The 15,685-nt window shown below is 52.1% G+C and overlaps 2 protein-coding genes across 2 annotated transcripts; both read right to left on the reverse strand.

Annotated features, from left to right (window-relative positions):
* Positions 1–221: 221 nt before the first annotated feature.
* ZNF581 (zinc finger protein 581) lies at positions 222–1,665 on the reverse strand. Its single transcript, XM_069457881.1, has 2 exons — positions 1,235–1,665; positions 222–1,007 (listed from the first exon to the last, which is right to left on the reverse strand). The coding sequence occupies exons 1-2, from the start codon at positions 1,252–1,254 to the stop codon at positions 401–403; spliced, it is 627 nt and encodes a 208-aa protein (XP_069313982.1). The 5' UTR covers positions 1,255–1,665; the 3' UTR covers positions 222–400.
* A 439-nt stretch (positions 1,666–2,104) lies between these two features.
* On the reverse strand, positions 2,105–4,522 carry ZNF580 (zinc finger protein 580). The gene is made up of 2 exons (XM_069457654.1): positions 4,343–4,522; positions 2,105–3,078 (listed from the first exon to the last, which is right to left on the reverse strand). The coding sequence occupies exon 2, from the start codon at positions 3,064–3,066 to the stop codon at positions 2,548–2,550; it is 519 nt and encodes a 172-aa protein (XP_069313755.1). The 5' UTR covers positions 3,067–3,078; positions 4,343–4,522; the 3' UTR covers positions 2,105–2,547.
* Between the last annotated feature and the right edge of the window lie 11,163 nt (positions 4,523–15,685).

Raw genomic sequence — 15,685 nt, forward strand, 5'->3', positions numbered from 1 at the left:
GGCGTTGGGAGGCAGATCTGGCGCCCCTTTCCTCAATATCAGCATGGAGGCCTTGAAAAAATTACATAGATTCACGATAGCCCCAGCCACTTTTATGAGGCCAGAGAATGTCCACACACTGCACTGTTCCCCCACCCACCCCTCTAGTCCAGGCTTCACCATGGCCATGGAATATCTGATGTCTTTGAAGCTAGAGGACTCCATTCTGTGTGAGGTCTCATTCCCATCAAAGCTCCAAAACAGGAGAACCTGAAGATTACTCACGGGCTCCTCCTTCAGGCATGGCTCGGCCTCCAGGATGAGGTTGGTCTGTGTTTATGTCCAGGGCCCTGGAAGCCAACCTCCAGGCACCAGGTATCCCCCTGAGTTCCATGGCACCTGGGGCACCCGGCAGCCCAGCTCATGGGTGCTTCCACCGAGTGTGCTTCTGCAGCGTGTTCTGCTCCATAAAGCGCCGAGGGCAGTGTGGGCATTGAAATGGGCGCTCCCCTGAGTGCACCCGGCTGTGCTGGGCCAGCTCACCTGCATCCCGGAAGCGGCGAGGGCAGAGTGGACAGCCATGAGGTCGCCCACCACCTGCCCGATGAATGGAGTGGTGCCTCGCCAGGTGGCTGGCCCGCTTAAATGCCTTCCCACAGGTGTCACACTCGAAGGGCTTCACCTCTGAGTGGGTGATGCTGTGTCGCTGAAGGTAAGACATGTACTCAAAGACCCTTGAACACACGGGGCAGCTGTAGCACTTTTTCTGGGCTGAGGCCCCATCAGCCCCTGGCTCCCTCTGTGACTCCTCACCCACCAGCACTGTGTAGGGGACACCCTGGGTGTCAATGAGCAGGTAGTGATTGGGCATCGGAGGGGACGAAGCCTGGGGAGAAACCGTGGAGGAGGAAGGTCCAGGTTCTGGGGACCGGCCTGTCCGACGGGGAGGGTCCTCCATGGCCTCACTGGAGGAAAGTGCCAGGGGCTGAGGGGACGACAGCACCAGCATCCGGAGGGGTGGCTGAGGACTGGTGCATGGGAGAGAGGAGGAGAATGTTACATAGAGAGACGCTCAGCACCACAGGCTCCACTGTTTTTACTCTATATACCCAACCCAGGACCTCTGTATCCCCCTCCCGTCGTCAGTCTTTCTTCTACCCACCCCTCCACTCTGTAACCATCTGTAAGGTTCCCAGGGTCTCCCTTCTTTGAAAACCTCCCCTATCCTTGGTGCCCCACCACCTAGTGTACTCACAAGATCTCTTTACCCTCCATGCACAGCCAGGACCTCGATCTCTTTCTTCTCTGTGCCCTCCCCAGGCTGCTGAGTGCCCCACCCCATAGATCTCCAGACCTCTTTTCCCTCCATATGACTTCGAACCGGGTCTGAGTGTTGGTCCATTCTATACACTCCACTCAGAAGCCTTTTCTACCAGCTCTACGTAAGGCCAAGCCTACTCCAGTAGACTGTAACCTTAGGATCTCCAGGCTCTGACCCGCCCCCTGGCCTCCTCCCTGAACAACTCTGTGCCCCCTCCCCTCACCCACCTACCTACCTCCAGGTTCTCTCTAGTCCTCGCCCATCCACCACCACCCCCAGCTTTTTCTAGTTCCTAGCGCTCTCCAGGGGCCCACTCCCGGGTCCGTGGCCCTAGCCTTCTATGCCTACGTAAGTTCTCGGTAGCGCCCCTCGGAGCGCCAGAACAGCACCCTCTGGACGCCCGCCCCGCGCACAGGTATTCCTCCACCCGGCCCCGCCCCTCTCCGCCGCGCGCTCCCAGTTCCCTCCCTCCTCCCGGCCCCCGTACCCAGTGCAGCAGCCTCTCAGGTCCGGGCGACTCCAAATGGCCCCGGGATGCCCTCGTAGTTGCAGGCGGCGGCGGGACAGGGGGCCTCCCAGTGTCCCCTAGAAGCAGGCGGCGCCGGGTAAAGGGAGAGCGAACCCGGGGAGAGAGAAGAGGGTCCCAGGGAGGAAGGTGGGGGCGGGGCGCCTGAGCCTTCGCTAAACACCTCCGGCCGGAAACACTCTCCCAGAGAAAGGTTCCCAGGTGCTCAAGGTCCGGTCACCCTCCCTCCCCCCATGCCCGCCACCCAACACACAGACACCCAAGTAAGAGCCTGAAAATGGAGTGCGGAATGTTTATTGAGCAAAGGGTGGAAGGGTGGAGGTCGTGAGCAGAAGAGGGGGAGATACAGAAATGAACCAGACCGTGCTCGTGCTCTTTTGTTGTCTCTTCCCCTCTAGGACAACAACCGGTTTACCACTTCAGATAGCAGAAAACCAAGGCTCAGAGAGAGGTCACTTCACTTGCAAAGGCTCACAGCACAGATGGACCGGAACCCAGTTCCGACTGGCTCCCAGGTCCAGGGAGGGGCAATGACTTTGGTCTACATCACACAGCTAGAAAGAGGGGGAAAGAATGATGCTTCTCCTTTTAAAGATGGGGAAACTGAGGCCCAGAGTAAGGCAGTAACCTCAGAGCCAGGGAGTGTGTGTGGGAGTGACGCTGTGTGGGTCAGACTTGGTGGCCCAGAGAGGGACAGGGCAGCACAGGCCGGGTCTTGAGCTTAGTGGAGGCGCACGTGCTGCGCCAGCTCTGCGGCGTCCTGGAAGCGGCGTGGGCAGAGAGGGCAGGTGTGCGGTGGACCCGCGCGGGCACGGTGCGTGGCGCGGTGCCGCGACAGGTGGCTGGAGCGCTTGAAGGCCTTTCCGCAGGCGCCGCACGTGAAGGGCTTGAGGTCCGAGTGCGATACACGGTGGCTCTGCAGCCGCAGAGGGCTAGCAAAGACACGGGCGCACTCCGGGCAGCTGTAGCCCTTGCGAGGGCCGGGCTCTCCCGGGGGCGCCTCGCGCTGGGGCGGTCCCCGGGGCTCCTCCTCCAGCTGCACCGTATACGTGTAGGGGACCCCGTTGGCGTCGATGAGTAGGTGGCGGCCCAGCCGCGGGGGTCGGGGCCCTGCTGCCGAGGAAGGAGTGGAGGAGGGGCCTTCCGCCTTGGGGAAAGGGGGAGCCTTGGGGGACGGTGGGTCCATGGCCTCCGGAGAGGAGGACCGAGGGTGGGGTGGCCGCGGCGGCAGCAGCAGCATCAGGAGCGGCAGCTGCGAGCGGCGGAGGGGAAAAAAGTTAAAATCGCCACTTCCTTTTAGGAAAAGCTTCCTAAAAGGGAAAGCGTCCCCATCTCACTGCTTGTTACCCTTTCTGCGCCATTGACCCCAACAAAATAAAAACTCTGAGTCCAGTCCAGATTTCCCAGCTTCAATCAACCTGCATTGAGAATGGTCCCCACCTGCAAAACCCCGCCACAACCTTCCCTTCCTCCAAGGTCCTCCTCTCAGCTCCCAGGTCTGGTCTGAGGGCGTGGTCCTCCCACTTACCTTACTTTGCCTCCCCTTCCCCCACCCCCAGCAGGCAATCAGTCTCCAAGTCTATTTCTTTGTTTTGTTTTCTCCCTAACCCCAGTTAAGAACTATTTCCCCCTTTACTTCTCACACCGGAGGTCCTCCCGGAAGTATCTAATCTGTCAATTCTTCTCTTCCCAATGTCCAGCCCCAGCTCAGGTTGCATCCTCTGTCCCCCGCCCCCCATCAGCCTCCAGGCACTCCCAGATCTCCATCCCACTAGACGCCTGAGGGCCTCTCTCACTTCCTGTCTAGGTACATCCCAGAGCCCCACTAACCCAATTCCCCACATTTCACTAGGTTCCGCTATCCTGTTCCTACACTGTCTCTCAAGGTCTTGCCATCCTCTCCCCACTACGGAGCCCATCCTCTCTATTTCATTTATACATCCCTAGGATGCCCCAAATGCCTTCCTTCTATAAACCCCAGGGCTCCCCCTCCCTTCTTGCTACCGGCTACCTTCCCCCCAAGAGTCCCCCCTCCCCTACATATGACACTAACATTTTTACTTCTTTCTATACCCTGTGGGGGCCTCTTTCCACTCTCCGTTATACATACCAGGACCGTTGTATTCCCTTTCCTACTCTACCTCTCCCAAGCCCCCTTTCCCTCCTTTCTAGATACATCTGGCATCTCTATTTCTCCTCCTCTTTAACTCTTGTCGTGGGGGGGGATCCCCTCCCCCTGTTATACATAGCACGGCCCGTCCACCCCTCTTCTCTTTCACTCTGCTCCTCTTCCTCCTGTGAACCCCAGCGCCCGGGCGCCCTCCATACTCCCAGGCGGCTACAACCCCTGGGGGGCCCTCTTATTCTCCTCTCGTTCATCCGTCCGGACCCCACAGTCTCCCTCCCCGCCACACCCCCACCCCCACCGCCGAAGGCCCCAGCTCACTCCCCCTAGCCTTGCCCGGCCTCGGCGCCGGCCCCGAGCCAGGCTCCTCCCTCCATCCCGGCCCCCGTACCCGGTGCAGCGGCCTCTCGGGTCCGGAGGAGCGGGCCGAGGTCCCGGGCGGCCCCGGGCTTCCTCTGGCAAGCGCCGTCGGCGGGACCGAGACTTCCGGGCAGCTCCGGGCCAGCGGCGCCGGGGACGCGGGGACTGGGGGCGCGGGGGCGCGAGGGGCTGCGACGTCCCTGGGAAAGGGAGCCGGCCGGAAACGCTCGAACTCCACGCGAAGGTTCCGCCGCCTCTGAGGCGGCTGCTCCCAAAGGCTGGCCCGCCTTTATGGAGCGCCCCTGGGAGACCGGGGGACTGGAGACTCGGGGCCCGCCAAAGAAGCCGATCCCCCTGTTTCCCCTCCCACCTCCTGAACAGGAATAATTCAATCGCTTTGACGGAGATCAGCCAATAAACTGAGGCTAAGCAAGGTTAAGTCTTTTGCCCGAAGTCCCACAAGGAATTGGGGCGCCCAAGTTTCTCCTCTTTCCACTGGGCCACCCCGCCTGCTCAGGCATAGCCACCCCACAATGCAAAGGGCGAGGAGAAGGGATGTTTCCGTGGGCTGAGCAAACGGGGAACGCGAGGTCCAGAGGCCAGCCGTTTACTCTGATGTAGCACAAGCCATGTTTCTCCAGCAAATGGGGAAACCAAGGCCCGTAGAAGGCCAGACGTTGCTAGATATGGAGGTGGGGAAGGGCGGCACTTCCCACTGGTCACATGGGGAAACTGAGGCCCAGAGAAGGCCAGATCTTGCCAGATATAGAGGTGGGGAAAGTGATACTTCCAGTGGGCACATGGGGAAACTGAGGGCAAGAGAAGGCAAGATGTTGCCAGCTAAGGAAGTGGGGGAGGGTGGCACTTTCCACAGGGCAGATGGGGAAGCTAAGGCCTATGGAGCTGCGACATTCCAGAGGCGACAGGGGCAGAGCCGGCCGGCGTGTGGGGCGGCTCAGGTAGCTGGGATGCTCGGAGGCCCGGGCGCAGGCGCACACGCCAAGGGCTTGAGCACCGTGTGCGCTGCAGCTGCACACGGGAGCTGCACACCGGGAGCTGCAGCCCTCTCCCAGACCCAGCTTGGCGACCGCAGCTTGTCCTCCAGCTGCCCTGTACTTTTAGGGCACGCCACTGTCCGGGAGCAGGCATGGAGAGGAAGGGAGAGCGCTGAGGACGGCTGGGGGCCCTGGGACCATAGGAGGGTGGTGGCCAGAGCTACGTCCTAGACAGTGGTCCACCAGAACTTTCTGCAATGGTGGAAATGTTCCATGATCTGCGCGCTGTCCAATAGGACAGCCACTAGCCACGTGGGATTACTGCGCTCTTGAGATGTGGCTCAAGGACCTGAATTTTAAATTTTATTTACTTTCCCATAATTTAAATCTAAATAGCCACATGTAACTAGTGGCTACCTACCTCATGGGACAGATCTGAAGACCATCCTCAACCAGTCGCAAACTGGAGGCCCAAGGGCCACGAGGTTTTGTTGGTTTGTTTTTTTTGTTTGTTTGTTTGTTTTGTTTGTTTGTTTTTTTGAGACAGAGTCTCACTCTGTTGTCTGGGCTAGAGTGCCGTGTTGTCAGGCTAGCTCACAGCAACCTCAAACTCCTGGGCTCAAGCGATCCTTCTGCCTCAGCCTCCCAAGTAGCTGGGACTACAGGCATGTGCCACCATGCCTGGCTAATTTTTTCTATATATTTTTAGTTGTCCAGCTAATTTCTTTCAATTTTTTTTAGTAGAGATGGGGTCTCGCTCTTGCTCAGACTGGTCTCGAACTCCTGAGCTCAAAACAATCCGCCCACCTCGGCCTCCCAGAGTGCTAGGATTACAGGCGTGAGCCACCGCGCCCGGCCAGGTTTTTTTTTTTGTTGTTGTTGTTTGTTTTTAAACATTTTACCGGACAATGTTTTAAAAGCCAGAGGATGCTGACACAAATTCAAATTCCCAGGTACACTTTGAAAACCGCTTCTACATGTGGCAACAACCTGCTGGAACTGAGAAAGCAGCCACCTTTTCCAGAAAACCTTCAAGTGATCCAACAATTGTGATATGAAGCTAACATTAAAGATCTCCTAGGGCTTCCATTTCCAGAATGGCAGTCCCCAGGCGCACAAGGCGATGAGCGCTCAATGTCTGCTGTGCGTTGAGATGCGCTGTGCACACACAAAATACCCAGATTCCCAAGACTTACTTAGTACAAGAAAAAAAGGAGAGAGAGAGAATGCGAATATTCTCACAAATAATGTCAATGTTGGATTGCATTTTGAATGACACCTTGGATATACTGGGTTAAGGAAGGTATGTTATTAAAATTAATTTCATCTGTTTCTTTTCACTTTTTTTTTTTTTTTAGTGTAACCACTGGAAAATTTAACATTACACGTGGCTCAAATTTTATTCCTACTAAACAGCACTGCCCTAGAAGTTCTTCCTCTAGTAATTTTATTGGAGCCGGGGAGGCAGGAGAGGGCATGCCTGGGGTAAGGGGCTTGTCCCTGCTCTGGTCACCTGCCTGCACATTTAAGGCATTTGAGTTTGTCCTCCTTCCTACTCCCTGGATCACCATCTCATATATCTTCAACCACACCTTCCGTCTACACCACGGTTTCTCGACTTTAGCAGTACTAACATTTTGGGCCATAGTATTCTTCATTGTGGGGGGCTGTCCTGTGCACTGGAGTGCTCAGCAGCATCCTTGGCCTCCACCCACCAGATGCCAGTAGCATCCTCTCCCAGTGGTGATAATCCAAAATGTCTCCAGACATTCCCCAATGTCCCCTAGCAGGAAACATCACTCCCAGTTGAGAACCACTGATTTACTCGGACAACTCCCCAATCTGAGCCTCCCACCCAGATCCCTCTCTTGAGTTTCAGGCCCATATAACTAGCTGTATCCATGACAACCACACCGGCCACACCCACCCCAGCCCACCCACCCCCACCACTATCCCCAGAAATAATGACAACAATGACCAACATTTATTGAGCTCTTACTCAGGACCAGCCATGGCTAAATTCACTACACCCTCAGAGCAGACCTACCAGGTGAGTTCCATGAGGATCCCTATTTTACAGATAAGGAAACAGAAGCTCACAGAGATGGTGTGATTGGCCTAAGGTCATACATCCCTGACCTGAGTCAGTGCATGTGACCCTTGCTGGCAAGCACTTCACACTTCTCCTCAATCCCACCACCGCAGCCACCCCAGCGCAAACCCTGGCTTCCAGCAACAGCCCCTCCATCCACTTCTTCCTGGGATCCTGACCTCCAGTTCCCATCCCGTATGGGCCCAAAAGATTCTTTTCACAGCTGTGTTGAATGTGACTTCTGCACCATTCAAAACCTTTCCATGTCCCCTGTTACCCTCAGGACCAAGCCCAAGTTACTCAGCTTGGAATCAGAGGCCCTTGGTGAGGTGGTCCAGCCAGTTCTCCACCCCACCTCTCATTCCTGTGCTCCAACCACACACGGCATCTCAGAGCCCCTGGCCAGACCTGGAGTTTGCACAGCTCTACATGCAAAGGCCTCTGTGTTTTCCTCTGCTTGGCAATTCTTCTCCTTGCCTCTAGTGGCCTCCTCCTTAGCCTTCTGGAATCCTGTGTACTCTGACACCCGCCCCCTTGGCTGGCTAGGTATCACGTGTACACCCCACTCACCAGTCCACTAGCTCCAGAAGGATCTTTTCAACACCTCCTCTGCTTAAAATCCTCCCAGAGTTCTGCCTACACTATAAACCCCTTAGCCTGTCATTCAAGGCCTCTTGCAACCTGGCCTCAGCCACCCTTCTCAACCCTGACCAGACAGCTGCAATGGATCATCCTGATTTCTCCATTCACACCTCAATTTTTGGGACACTGTGCCTTGGCGCATGCTCTGTCCAGGGTTTCCATTCCAGCCCCCAACACTACCAAATAAACACCTTGGCCCCCAGCAACCTCTCTCTCCCTCCAGCCTCATTGTGATAGGTTACTCATGTCCCCTGAACCTCAGTTCACACTGAGCATTCATATCCAGGGTCTCGCTTAATCCTCTCAACAGTCCAGGGAAGCTGACAATCAGAAACACCCACTGAGCTCCCGAAAGGGCCAGAGGCTTACCTCGGATCTCCAGAGAGTGGCAGAATGATGCCTACTCCAGCACCCTCGCCTCCCTTCTGCTGCCCAAAGCCTCTCCAGCCTGCAGTCTGGGCCCTGCCTCCTTCAGGAACCTTTCCTAGATGACCCCCTCTTCTCAAAGTCCACTATTTACCCCACTTTATCTTGCTTTCACATGCAACAACCCCTTTTACCTCTTGGGGAGTAAAGTGAATCCCAGGTCTGTGACCCTGGGTCAACTGGGGTCCAAGTAATCCACTCTCCGCTTTCTGCTCTCTCTCTCTCTCTAGACCTCACCCCCTGGTCTCGGCAGCCCCTCCCCAACCCTGCCTCGCAGGGCTTCTCAGTCTTCAACACCCACTGCCCTGGGGGCCACGCCGGCCCACATCTAGCTCCCTCACTGCTCCATTGGCCAGGACTCTAATAATGCCACTGCTCCCCAGCCTGCTCACTCCTCCGAGCCCCCGCCTTGCCTCCGTACCCAGGTGCAGCAAACTTTTGGGTCCGGAGGTGGCCGAGAGGGTGGGTGACTTCCGGGGATGCTCCCACTTCTGGAGCAGGAGGCAGGGACCAACCAGCTTCGGGATTCGGAGAGCAGCAGGAAAGTACTCCCACCAGAAACTCACACTCACAATAGAAATGATCCAAGTCGTTTCGGTTCCGGCTCTCCTGCAGCAATTAGAAAAGTATCAAAACTAACATTTATTTGAGCCTGTCACAGTAGGCACTGTGAGTTGCTATCAAAAAGTATTGAAGCTATTCTGTGCTACCTTTGAACAGTATCTGACCTTTGTAGGCTACTTACCACACCTGACATTCTAATGTCTCATTTCATCCTATGCATCCTGGAATAGGAACAGTGTCCCATTTTTACAGATGTGGAAACTGAGCTCCAGAATGGGACATTGATCGATACCAGTCTATAAAGAGGAGCTAGGACACAGTCAGGGATCCAACAATAAACCCTGCATCTCAGCCCTGGCCAGGGTGATGGGGCAGGGGGAGGGAGAGAAGGGGTTCAGGAACAACAAACCAGTTCCTATTTCACAAGTGAGGAAGCTGAGGCCCAGAAAGGGAGTCGCTTGTCTCACGTCACACAGCAAGTAAGCAGTGAAGCCAGGACCCTGGCCCCTGTGCTCTGGACGAGAAACAAGAGACTCCATGGAGCCCCTATTGCCTCTCCACTGCCCAGCTTAGTGGGCCCAGACGTCCTGGGCCAGCTGCTGGGCATCTTGGAAATGCCAAGGAGGACAGAACAGACAGGTATGAGCTCGAGGCAGCCTGGGCTGCTGTGTGAAGTGATGCTTTGAGAGACTGCTGAAGTACTCAAGGGCCTTGCCGCAGACAACACAGAGGTAGGGTCAGAGATTTGAGTGGGAGGTGCTGTGGCTCTACATGTGCAAGGAGCTCCTGAAGACCTGCAAACTCTGGGGACCAGTGAACTGGCCCGTCTCCTTTTGCCTCCTCCTGAGCTGCCCCCTTCAGCCACTGGAGTATATGTACAGAGTATCCCGTGGTTGTCAATAAGTTAGTGACAGTTGGAGCTTAGGGACATAGGCAAGGACAAAAGAAGTGACCACCTCGTCCTGGTTTGAGACAAGTCCCAGGACTATGCTAGTTTTAAAACTGAAAGGAAGAAACAAAGAGCAAGGCAAGAAAATAGATGTCTTAGCAGATGTGGTAAATCACCACCATGTGTTGACAAGGAGGGGAAAATTCATTCCCATTTTATGGACAGGGCTATTGAGAACAGAAAATTAATCCCCCCATCACAAAGCCCAGACAGTGCAGAGATAAACCCAGGATCTGCGAGTTGTGGTGGTTCGAGCCTGTAATCCCAGCTACTCAGGAGGCTGAGGCAGGAGGGTCACCTGAGCCCAGGAGTTCGAGACCAGTCTGGATGATATAGAAAGACCCTTTCTCAAAAAAAAAAAAAAAGGATCCTTGCCTCTTATGTGAGACTAACAGGGAGGGAAAAGCAGACCAGTAAACTGCCCTAGAAGGTGAATGATCCTTTTTCGCTTTTTTCTCCTTTTTCTGACAACTGTAGATTTCCAGCACATGCTGAAGTTGGAGATTAGTCTTGGACTTCAATCTTAGTAACTCAGAAAAAAAGTGGTTGTTCATTAGTGGCACCAGAGCCAAGCTCTGCAATTGACATCTCTGAAGTTGGATGTTGCCAGGGAAGGAGTCCCAGGACATTGCTTGCTAAAAGCATCAGTTTTGTGCCCATGTCAGTAATAGACTCAGTCTGCTCTAACGCACCAGGACATGTGGAGCCAGCTCTCTGGTACAGCTGAACTCCCAGGGGCAGAAGGAACATGTACAGGCAGCCCAGTAGATGAGCTGGTGCTGGCAAGGAAGGATCACTTGAGGCCTTACCACAAGCCTCACAAATTGCCAGACCAGTGGAAGAATATGGGCCTCGAAACAGAAAGCTTCTTAAAGACATGCAGGTACTCAGAACCGCTGTAAACCAGGCCAGAGTCAGCTCCATTGACTTCCTGAATGCAACTGGGCTTGTCCACTCACACTGTAGATGTGCAACATAGAGTATGCCCTCCCAGGTATCTGCCTTGAGTCAGGGAAGGAGATGATCATGGAGGCCCAGAGGGGACAAAAGAAGGCGTCCAGATCAGGGGAGGGGTTCATGATGAGGGCAGGAGAATCCACTGTTGATGAGGATAAACTCGGGGTCATTTCTGAATCCAGAGGAGCAGCTAAACGAAGGAGAAAACACATTAGCTAGATGTGGTGGCACTCCTGTAGTCCCAGCTACTTGGGAGGCTGAGGCAAGAGGATCACTTGAGCCCAGGAGTTCGAGGGCAGCCTGGGCAACATACCAAGACCCCATCCTAAAAGATTTAAAACTTGAGAAAAAAAAATTAAAAGGAGGAGGAAACACATTAACTAAAGGTGGGGAGAGGTAAACTAAGGGTTCAGGTAGCCAAACAAACTGTTTACCCCCCAATCTTTGTTTACCTATTTCATCCTCATCCCCTTCCTCTTTAAACCCCTCATCTGTCCACGGGGCTGAGGAATTTCCCATGACTCTTTCTCTATGTGCCCAAACTCTACTGTAACATTAGCACTTCTCCACACTCTCAGGATTTTGTGCAGGTCTCTTGTATCTATCATCCACAATTTCTATCATGTACCCTGAAAGTCTTCTTACTGTCCCCTAAGATCTGTGTGGACTATGCTTTTCTTTACTATCTAGCCCTCGACCTCCTTTCATGCCCCTCACGGGTTTTTTCTTCCCAGCATCTCTATTCCTCCCTCATCAGGAAACCCTCCTCTCTTCTAGGGTCTCCCCATACTCTCCAAAGTTCTTTCTCTCCCCCAACTCCAAGATCTCTTCCTTTCATGCTTGTTCTGCGACACCAATTAGTGTTTCCATCCCCCAGAAGTCTCTCACCTGTCAAAACCTGTATCTCACCCACTCCATCACCTCCCGCCATCCCTTTCCAAGCCCCGCCAAGGCCTCCCCGGTTTCTGCCCCTTCTGTGTTCCCAGAGATCCTCCCCAATCGTGCCCCCAACGCGTCAGTCGGGTCCAGTCTTTTCCACCCCACAGCGCCCCGGGCCCACCCGAGCACTGCCACAGGCTCTCTCTGGAGGACCCTCCCCTCTCAGCGAGCCGTCCTCAGGTTCCGGGACCGCGACGCAGAGCGTGGCCCCTTCCCTCCGTGCGGAAGGAGGAGCAGCCGCCCCGGAGTCCGCTCCCAGGGACTGAAGCAGTGGCGGTACTTGATCTTCTAGGATCCCTTGGAGGATCATGGGGCTCCGACTGGCAAAGAAGGGGAAGGTGTTCGCGAGAAAGCCTCCCGGTCGGAAACACATCCTGGAAGGAAGGGTTCCAAGAACCTTTTGGTCCGCTACTGTGCGTCTCAGCCCTTCGTTCAACAAATATTTATTGTCTCTTGTATGCCAGGCTCTGGGGATAAGACAGCGAGAGAACTAGACCAGGATAGTCCCTGCCTGCCTTCCTTTCAGAGGCTACAATTCTTATAGATCGATCTTTATGGGATTCCTGCTACGACAAGGAACCCTCCCAGGCCTCGTGGGGGCGACAAAGACCGAAATATCAGGATGTCTCGCCCCCACCTCAGCACCTGCTGAGGGAGGGAGAACACTCTTCCTTTAGGCTACAGAAACTCAAAGACTACCAAAGACGACTTCAGCACCACTAAGGAACGTTAAATAGTTCAAGACTAGGATTTCGAAGAAGAAGGTTCTTTAGTTTCTCAAATGCAGCCTAGAGTTTCACAGATGAGGAACTGAGACCCAGAGAGGTTAAATGAAATGATGGTTACATTCTGTGGATGGTAGAGCCAGGATTAGAACACAAATGGAGGAGGTCTTTACACTTTCTCATCCCAGCATCTTCACTTTAGGGAAATTATTCTGTGACCCTTCAGGGATACAATTGGTGAAGGTGTGAAGAAAGATTAGGTTGGAAATGATAGCTTCCTTTTTTTTTTTTTTTTTTTTTAAAGAAGGGGTCTCACTGTGTTGTCCAGGCTGTTATTGAATTCCTGGGCTCGAGGGATCCTCCGAATTCAGCCTCCCAAGGAGCTGGGACTACAGGGGTTTGGGGAGCGCTTCCTTAGGGGAAGAGTTTTCTGAGTGTGAAACAGAAGTCCCAGAGTGGGTGAAGGGTGTGGCCTGGGGTTGGTCAGTCACACGCTGGATGTGGGTACTGGCAAGTAAAGGCAAGGAAAAACAAGAAGGTGGGTTTTTTTTTTTTTTTCGCCTATGCCTCGCGCGGCCCCGGGACAGGGCACGGCCGCCCGCCCCCCGGGCTGCCGAGGGCTGCTCTACCCCTCGGTTCTGGCCGCCGGGAGCAGCGGAGCTGCCGGTGAGCAAAGCTCGAGGGGACAAGGTGGGGTTTTTCAATATCCATTCACGGAGAACCCTGTGAATTCATGAAGAGGCTGCCTTCTTGCCTCAGCACAGACTGTCTTGAAGGATTAGGATTTCATGGCAAAAATCAGATTTTAATGAGGCAGTTTAGAAATAACAGGATCCTGATTCTGTTCTCAAAACAATCAGACTGCAAGTCTCTCCAGGAGGATCTGAGAAGCATTGTGTGATTTCATTCCCCATTTCATGACTCAGTTTCCCCATCTGATGTGTAAAGGTTATTATTCTTTTTTCAATTTTATTTTATTTTTATATATTGAGATGTAAGTTACATAAGGTACACAAGTCTTAAGGTTACAGATCAATTAATTTTTGCATATGTAAATAACCATATAACCAGCACCCAGACTGGGTTAGATAACATATCCATCACCCAGGGGCACCCTCAGGCCTCCTGTCAGTCATCAGTCCCTACCAAGGGTAACCACTATTCTGACTTCTACTCCCAGTGATCACTTTGGCCCAGTTTTAAACCTCATATAAATATAATTGTACCACAGGTATTCTTTTGTGTGTGATTTCTTTCACTCAACATTATATGTATGAGATCATCACTCATGCTGTTTTTGTGTAGCAATAGTTTTTTTTCTCATTTTTGTGTAGAGTCTATTGTGTGACTATCCCACAATTTCTTTCTTTCTTTTTTTTAACTGTAGATGGACATTTGTTTTGCGTTTTGGTCCATTATGAATAAAGCTATTATTGTACATGTCATTTGTTTGATATAAGCACTCATTTATTCTGGGAATGGAATTTCTGGATCTTAGAATATATGGCTTTTGTAGGTACTAATGGGTTTCTAAGTGATTGCAGGAGTTTACATTCCTGTCAGCAGTACATGCAAGTTGCAGTTGCTCTATACCCTCTCCAACACTTGATGTTGAAAGTCCTTTTAACTTCAGCCCTTCTAGTGGGTCTGAGGTGGTATCTCATTGTGCTTTTAATGTGTATCTCCCTAATCCCTAATGTTTCCCAACATGTGTTTGCCTGTGTGTTTTAGGCCATTTTAATATCTTCTTTTCTGGGGCCGGGTGCGGTGGCTCACGCCTGTAATCCTAGAACTCTGGGAGGCTGAGGCGGGAGGATGGTTTGAGCTCAGAAGTTCAAGACCAGCCTGAGCAAGAACGAGACCCCATCTCTACTAAAAATGGAAAAAAATTAGCTGGACAACTAAAAATATATAGAAAAAAATTAGCCGGGCATGGTGACACATGCCTGTAGTCCCAGCTACTTCGGAGGCTGAGGCAGGAGGATCGCTTGAGCCCAGGAGTTTGAGGTTGCTGTGAGCTAGGCTGATGCCATGGCACTCTAGCCTGGGCAACAGAATGAAACTCTGTCTCAAAAACAAACAAAAAAAATCATCTTTTCTGAAATGTTTATTGAAATATTTTGCTCATTTTTAAGTTGAAGGAATCTCTCATTCTTAATGACCATATAGGAAGCTGGGAAGATCAGGGGAACTAAGACCTGGTAAAGCTAAGCTGACTTACTCATGTTACATAGCAAATCAGGAACAGAGACATACTCCCCAGCCCTGCTCTTTAATGGGTACAAAGTTTCAGTTGTGTAACGTGAAAAAAGTTCTGGAGAGGGATGGTGGTGATGGTTGCACAACAATGGGAATGTGCTTAATGCCACACTTTAAAAATGGTTAAAATGGTAACTTTTTTACCACAATTTAAAAACAGCAAAAAAAAAAAAAAAAAAAAAAAAAAAAAGGATATTGACTAGCTCAGTGAGTCACTGGGAGTGCTGGAGGAATAAAGTCACAGATAAGTAACAAGGAACAAAAACCCAAATCCTGCCACAGAATTGGTCTTGCAGGGCAACCACTGTGCCAATCGCTGCCCAAAAATGTTAGACACCAGAGGTTAGACCAAGGCCATGTCTGCTCTGGGGACTCAGTCTTCCTAAGACCCTCACTAGAAGCGCCACCACCTCATTTTTCCCCTGAAACTCCAATTTAACTGGGTGTCTTGAATTTTATCTGGCAACTGTATCCATAACCAGTCATTACAATGTGCTTTATACGTACCCTTTTGTTTGTTTGTGTTTTTTTAAATGTGTACTGCTATTTTGTGGGCATTCATTTTTAATATACTTTTAGCTTTAGGACATTTTCAGATTTATTTACATTTAGAATCATTTAATTCTAAATCATAGCATTTAGAATTCTAAATTACAAAATGTAAAATAGAATGATAGAATATAACATTCTAAAATATAGAATTTAGGATAACTACAATTATTTAACTTAATTAAATTCTCACATTTAAAATTCTCTGAAGATAGTAGAGTTGCCAGAAACCTTGCATCCAGTTTCACCTATTACTAACATCTTAAACAAGTATAGT

This window comes from Eulemur rufifrons, chromosome 24 (assembly GCF_041146395.1).
Source record: "Eulemur rufifrons isolate Redbay chromosome 24, OSU_ERuf_1, whole genome shotgun sequence".
NCBI classification, from domain to species: Eukaryota; Metazoa; Chordata; class Mammalia; order Primates; family Lemuridae; genus Eulemur; species Eulemur rufifrons.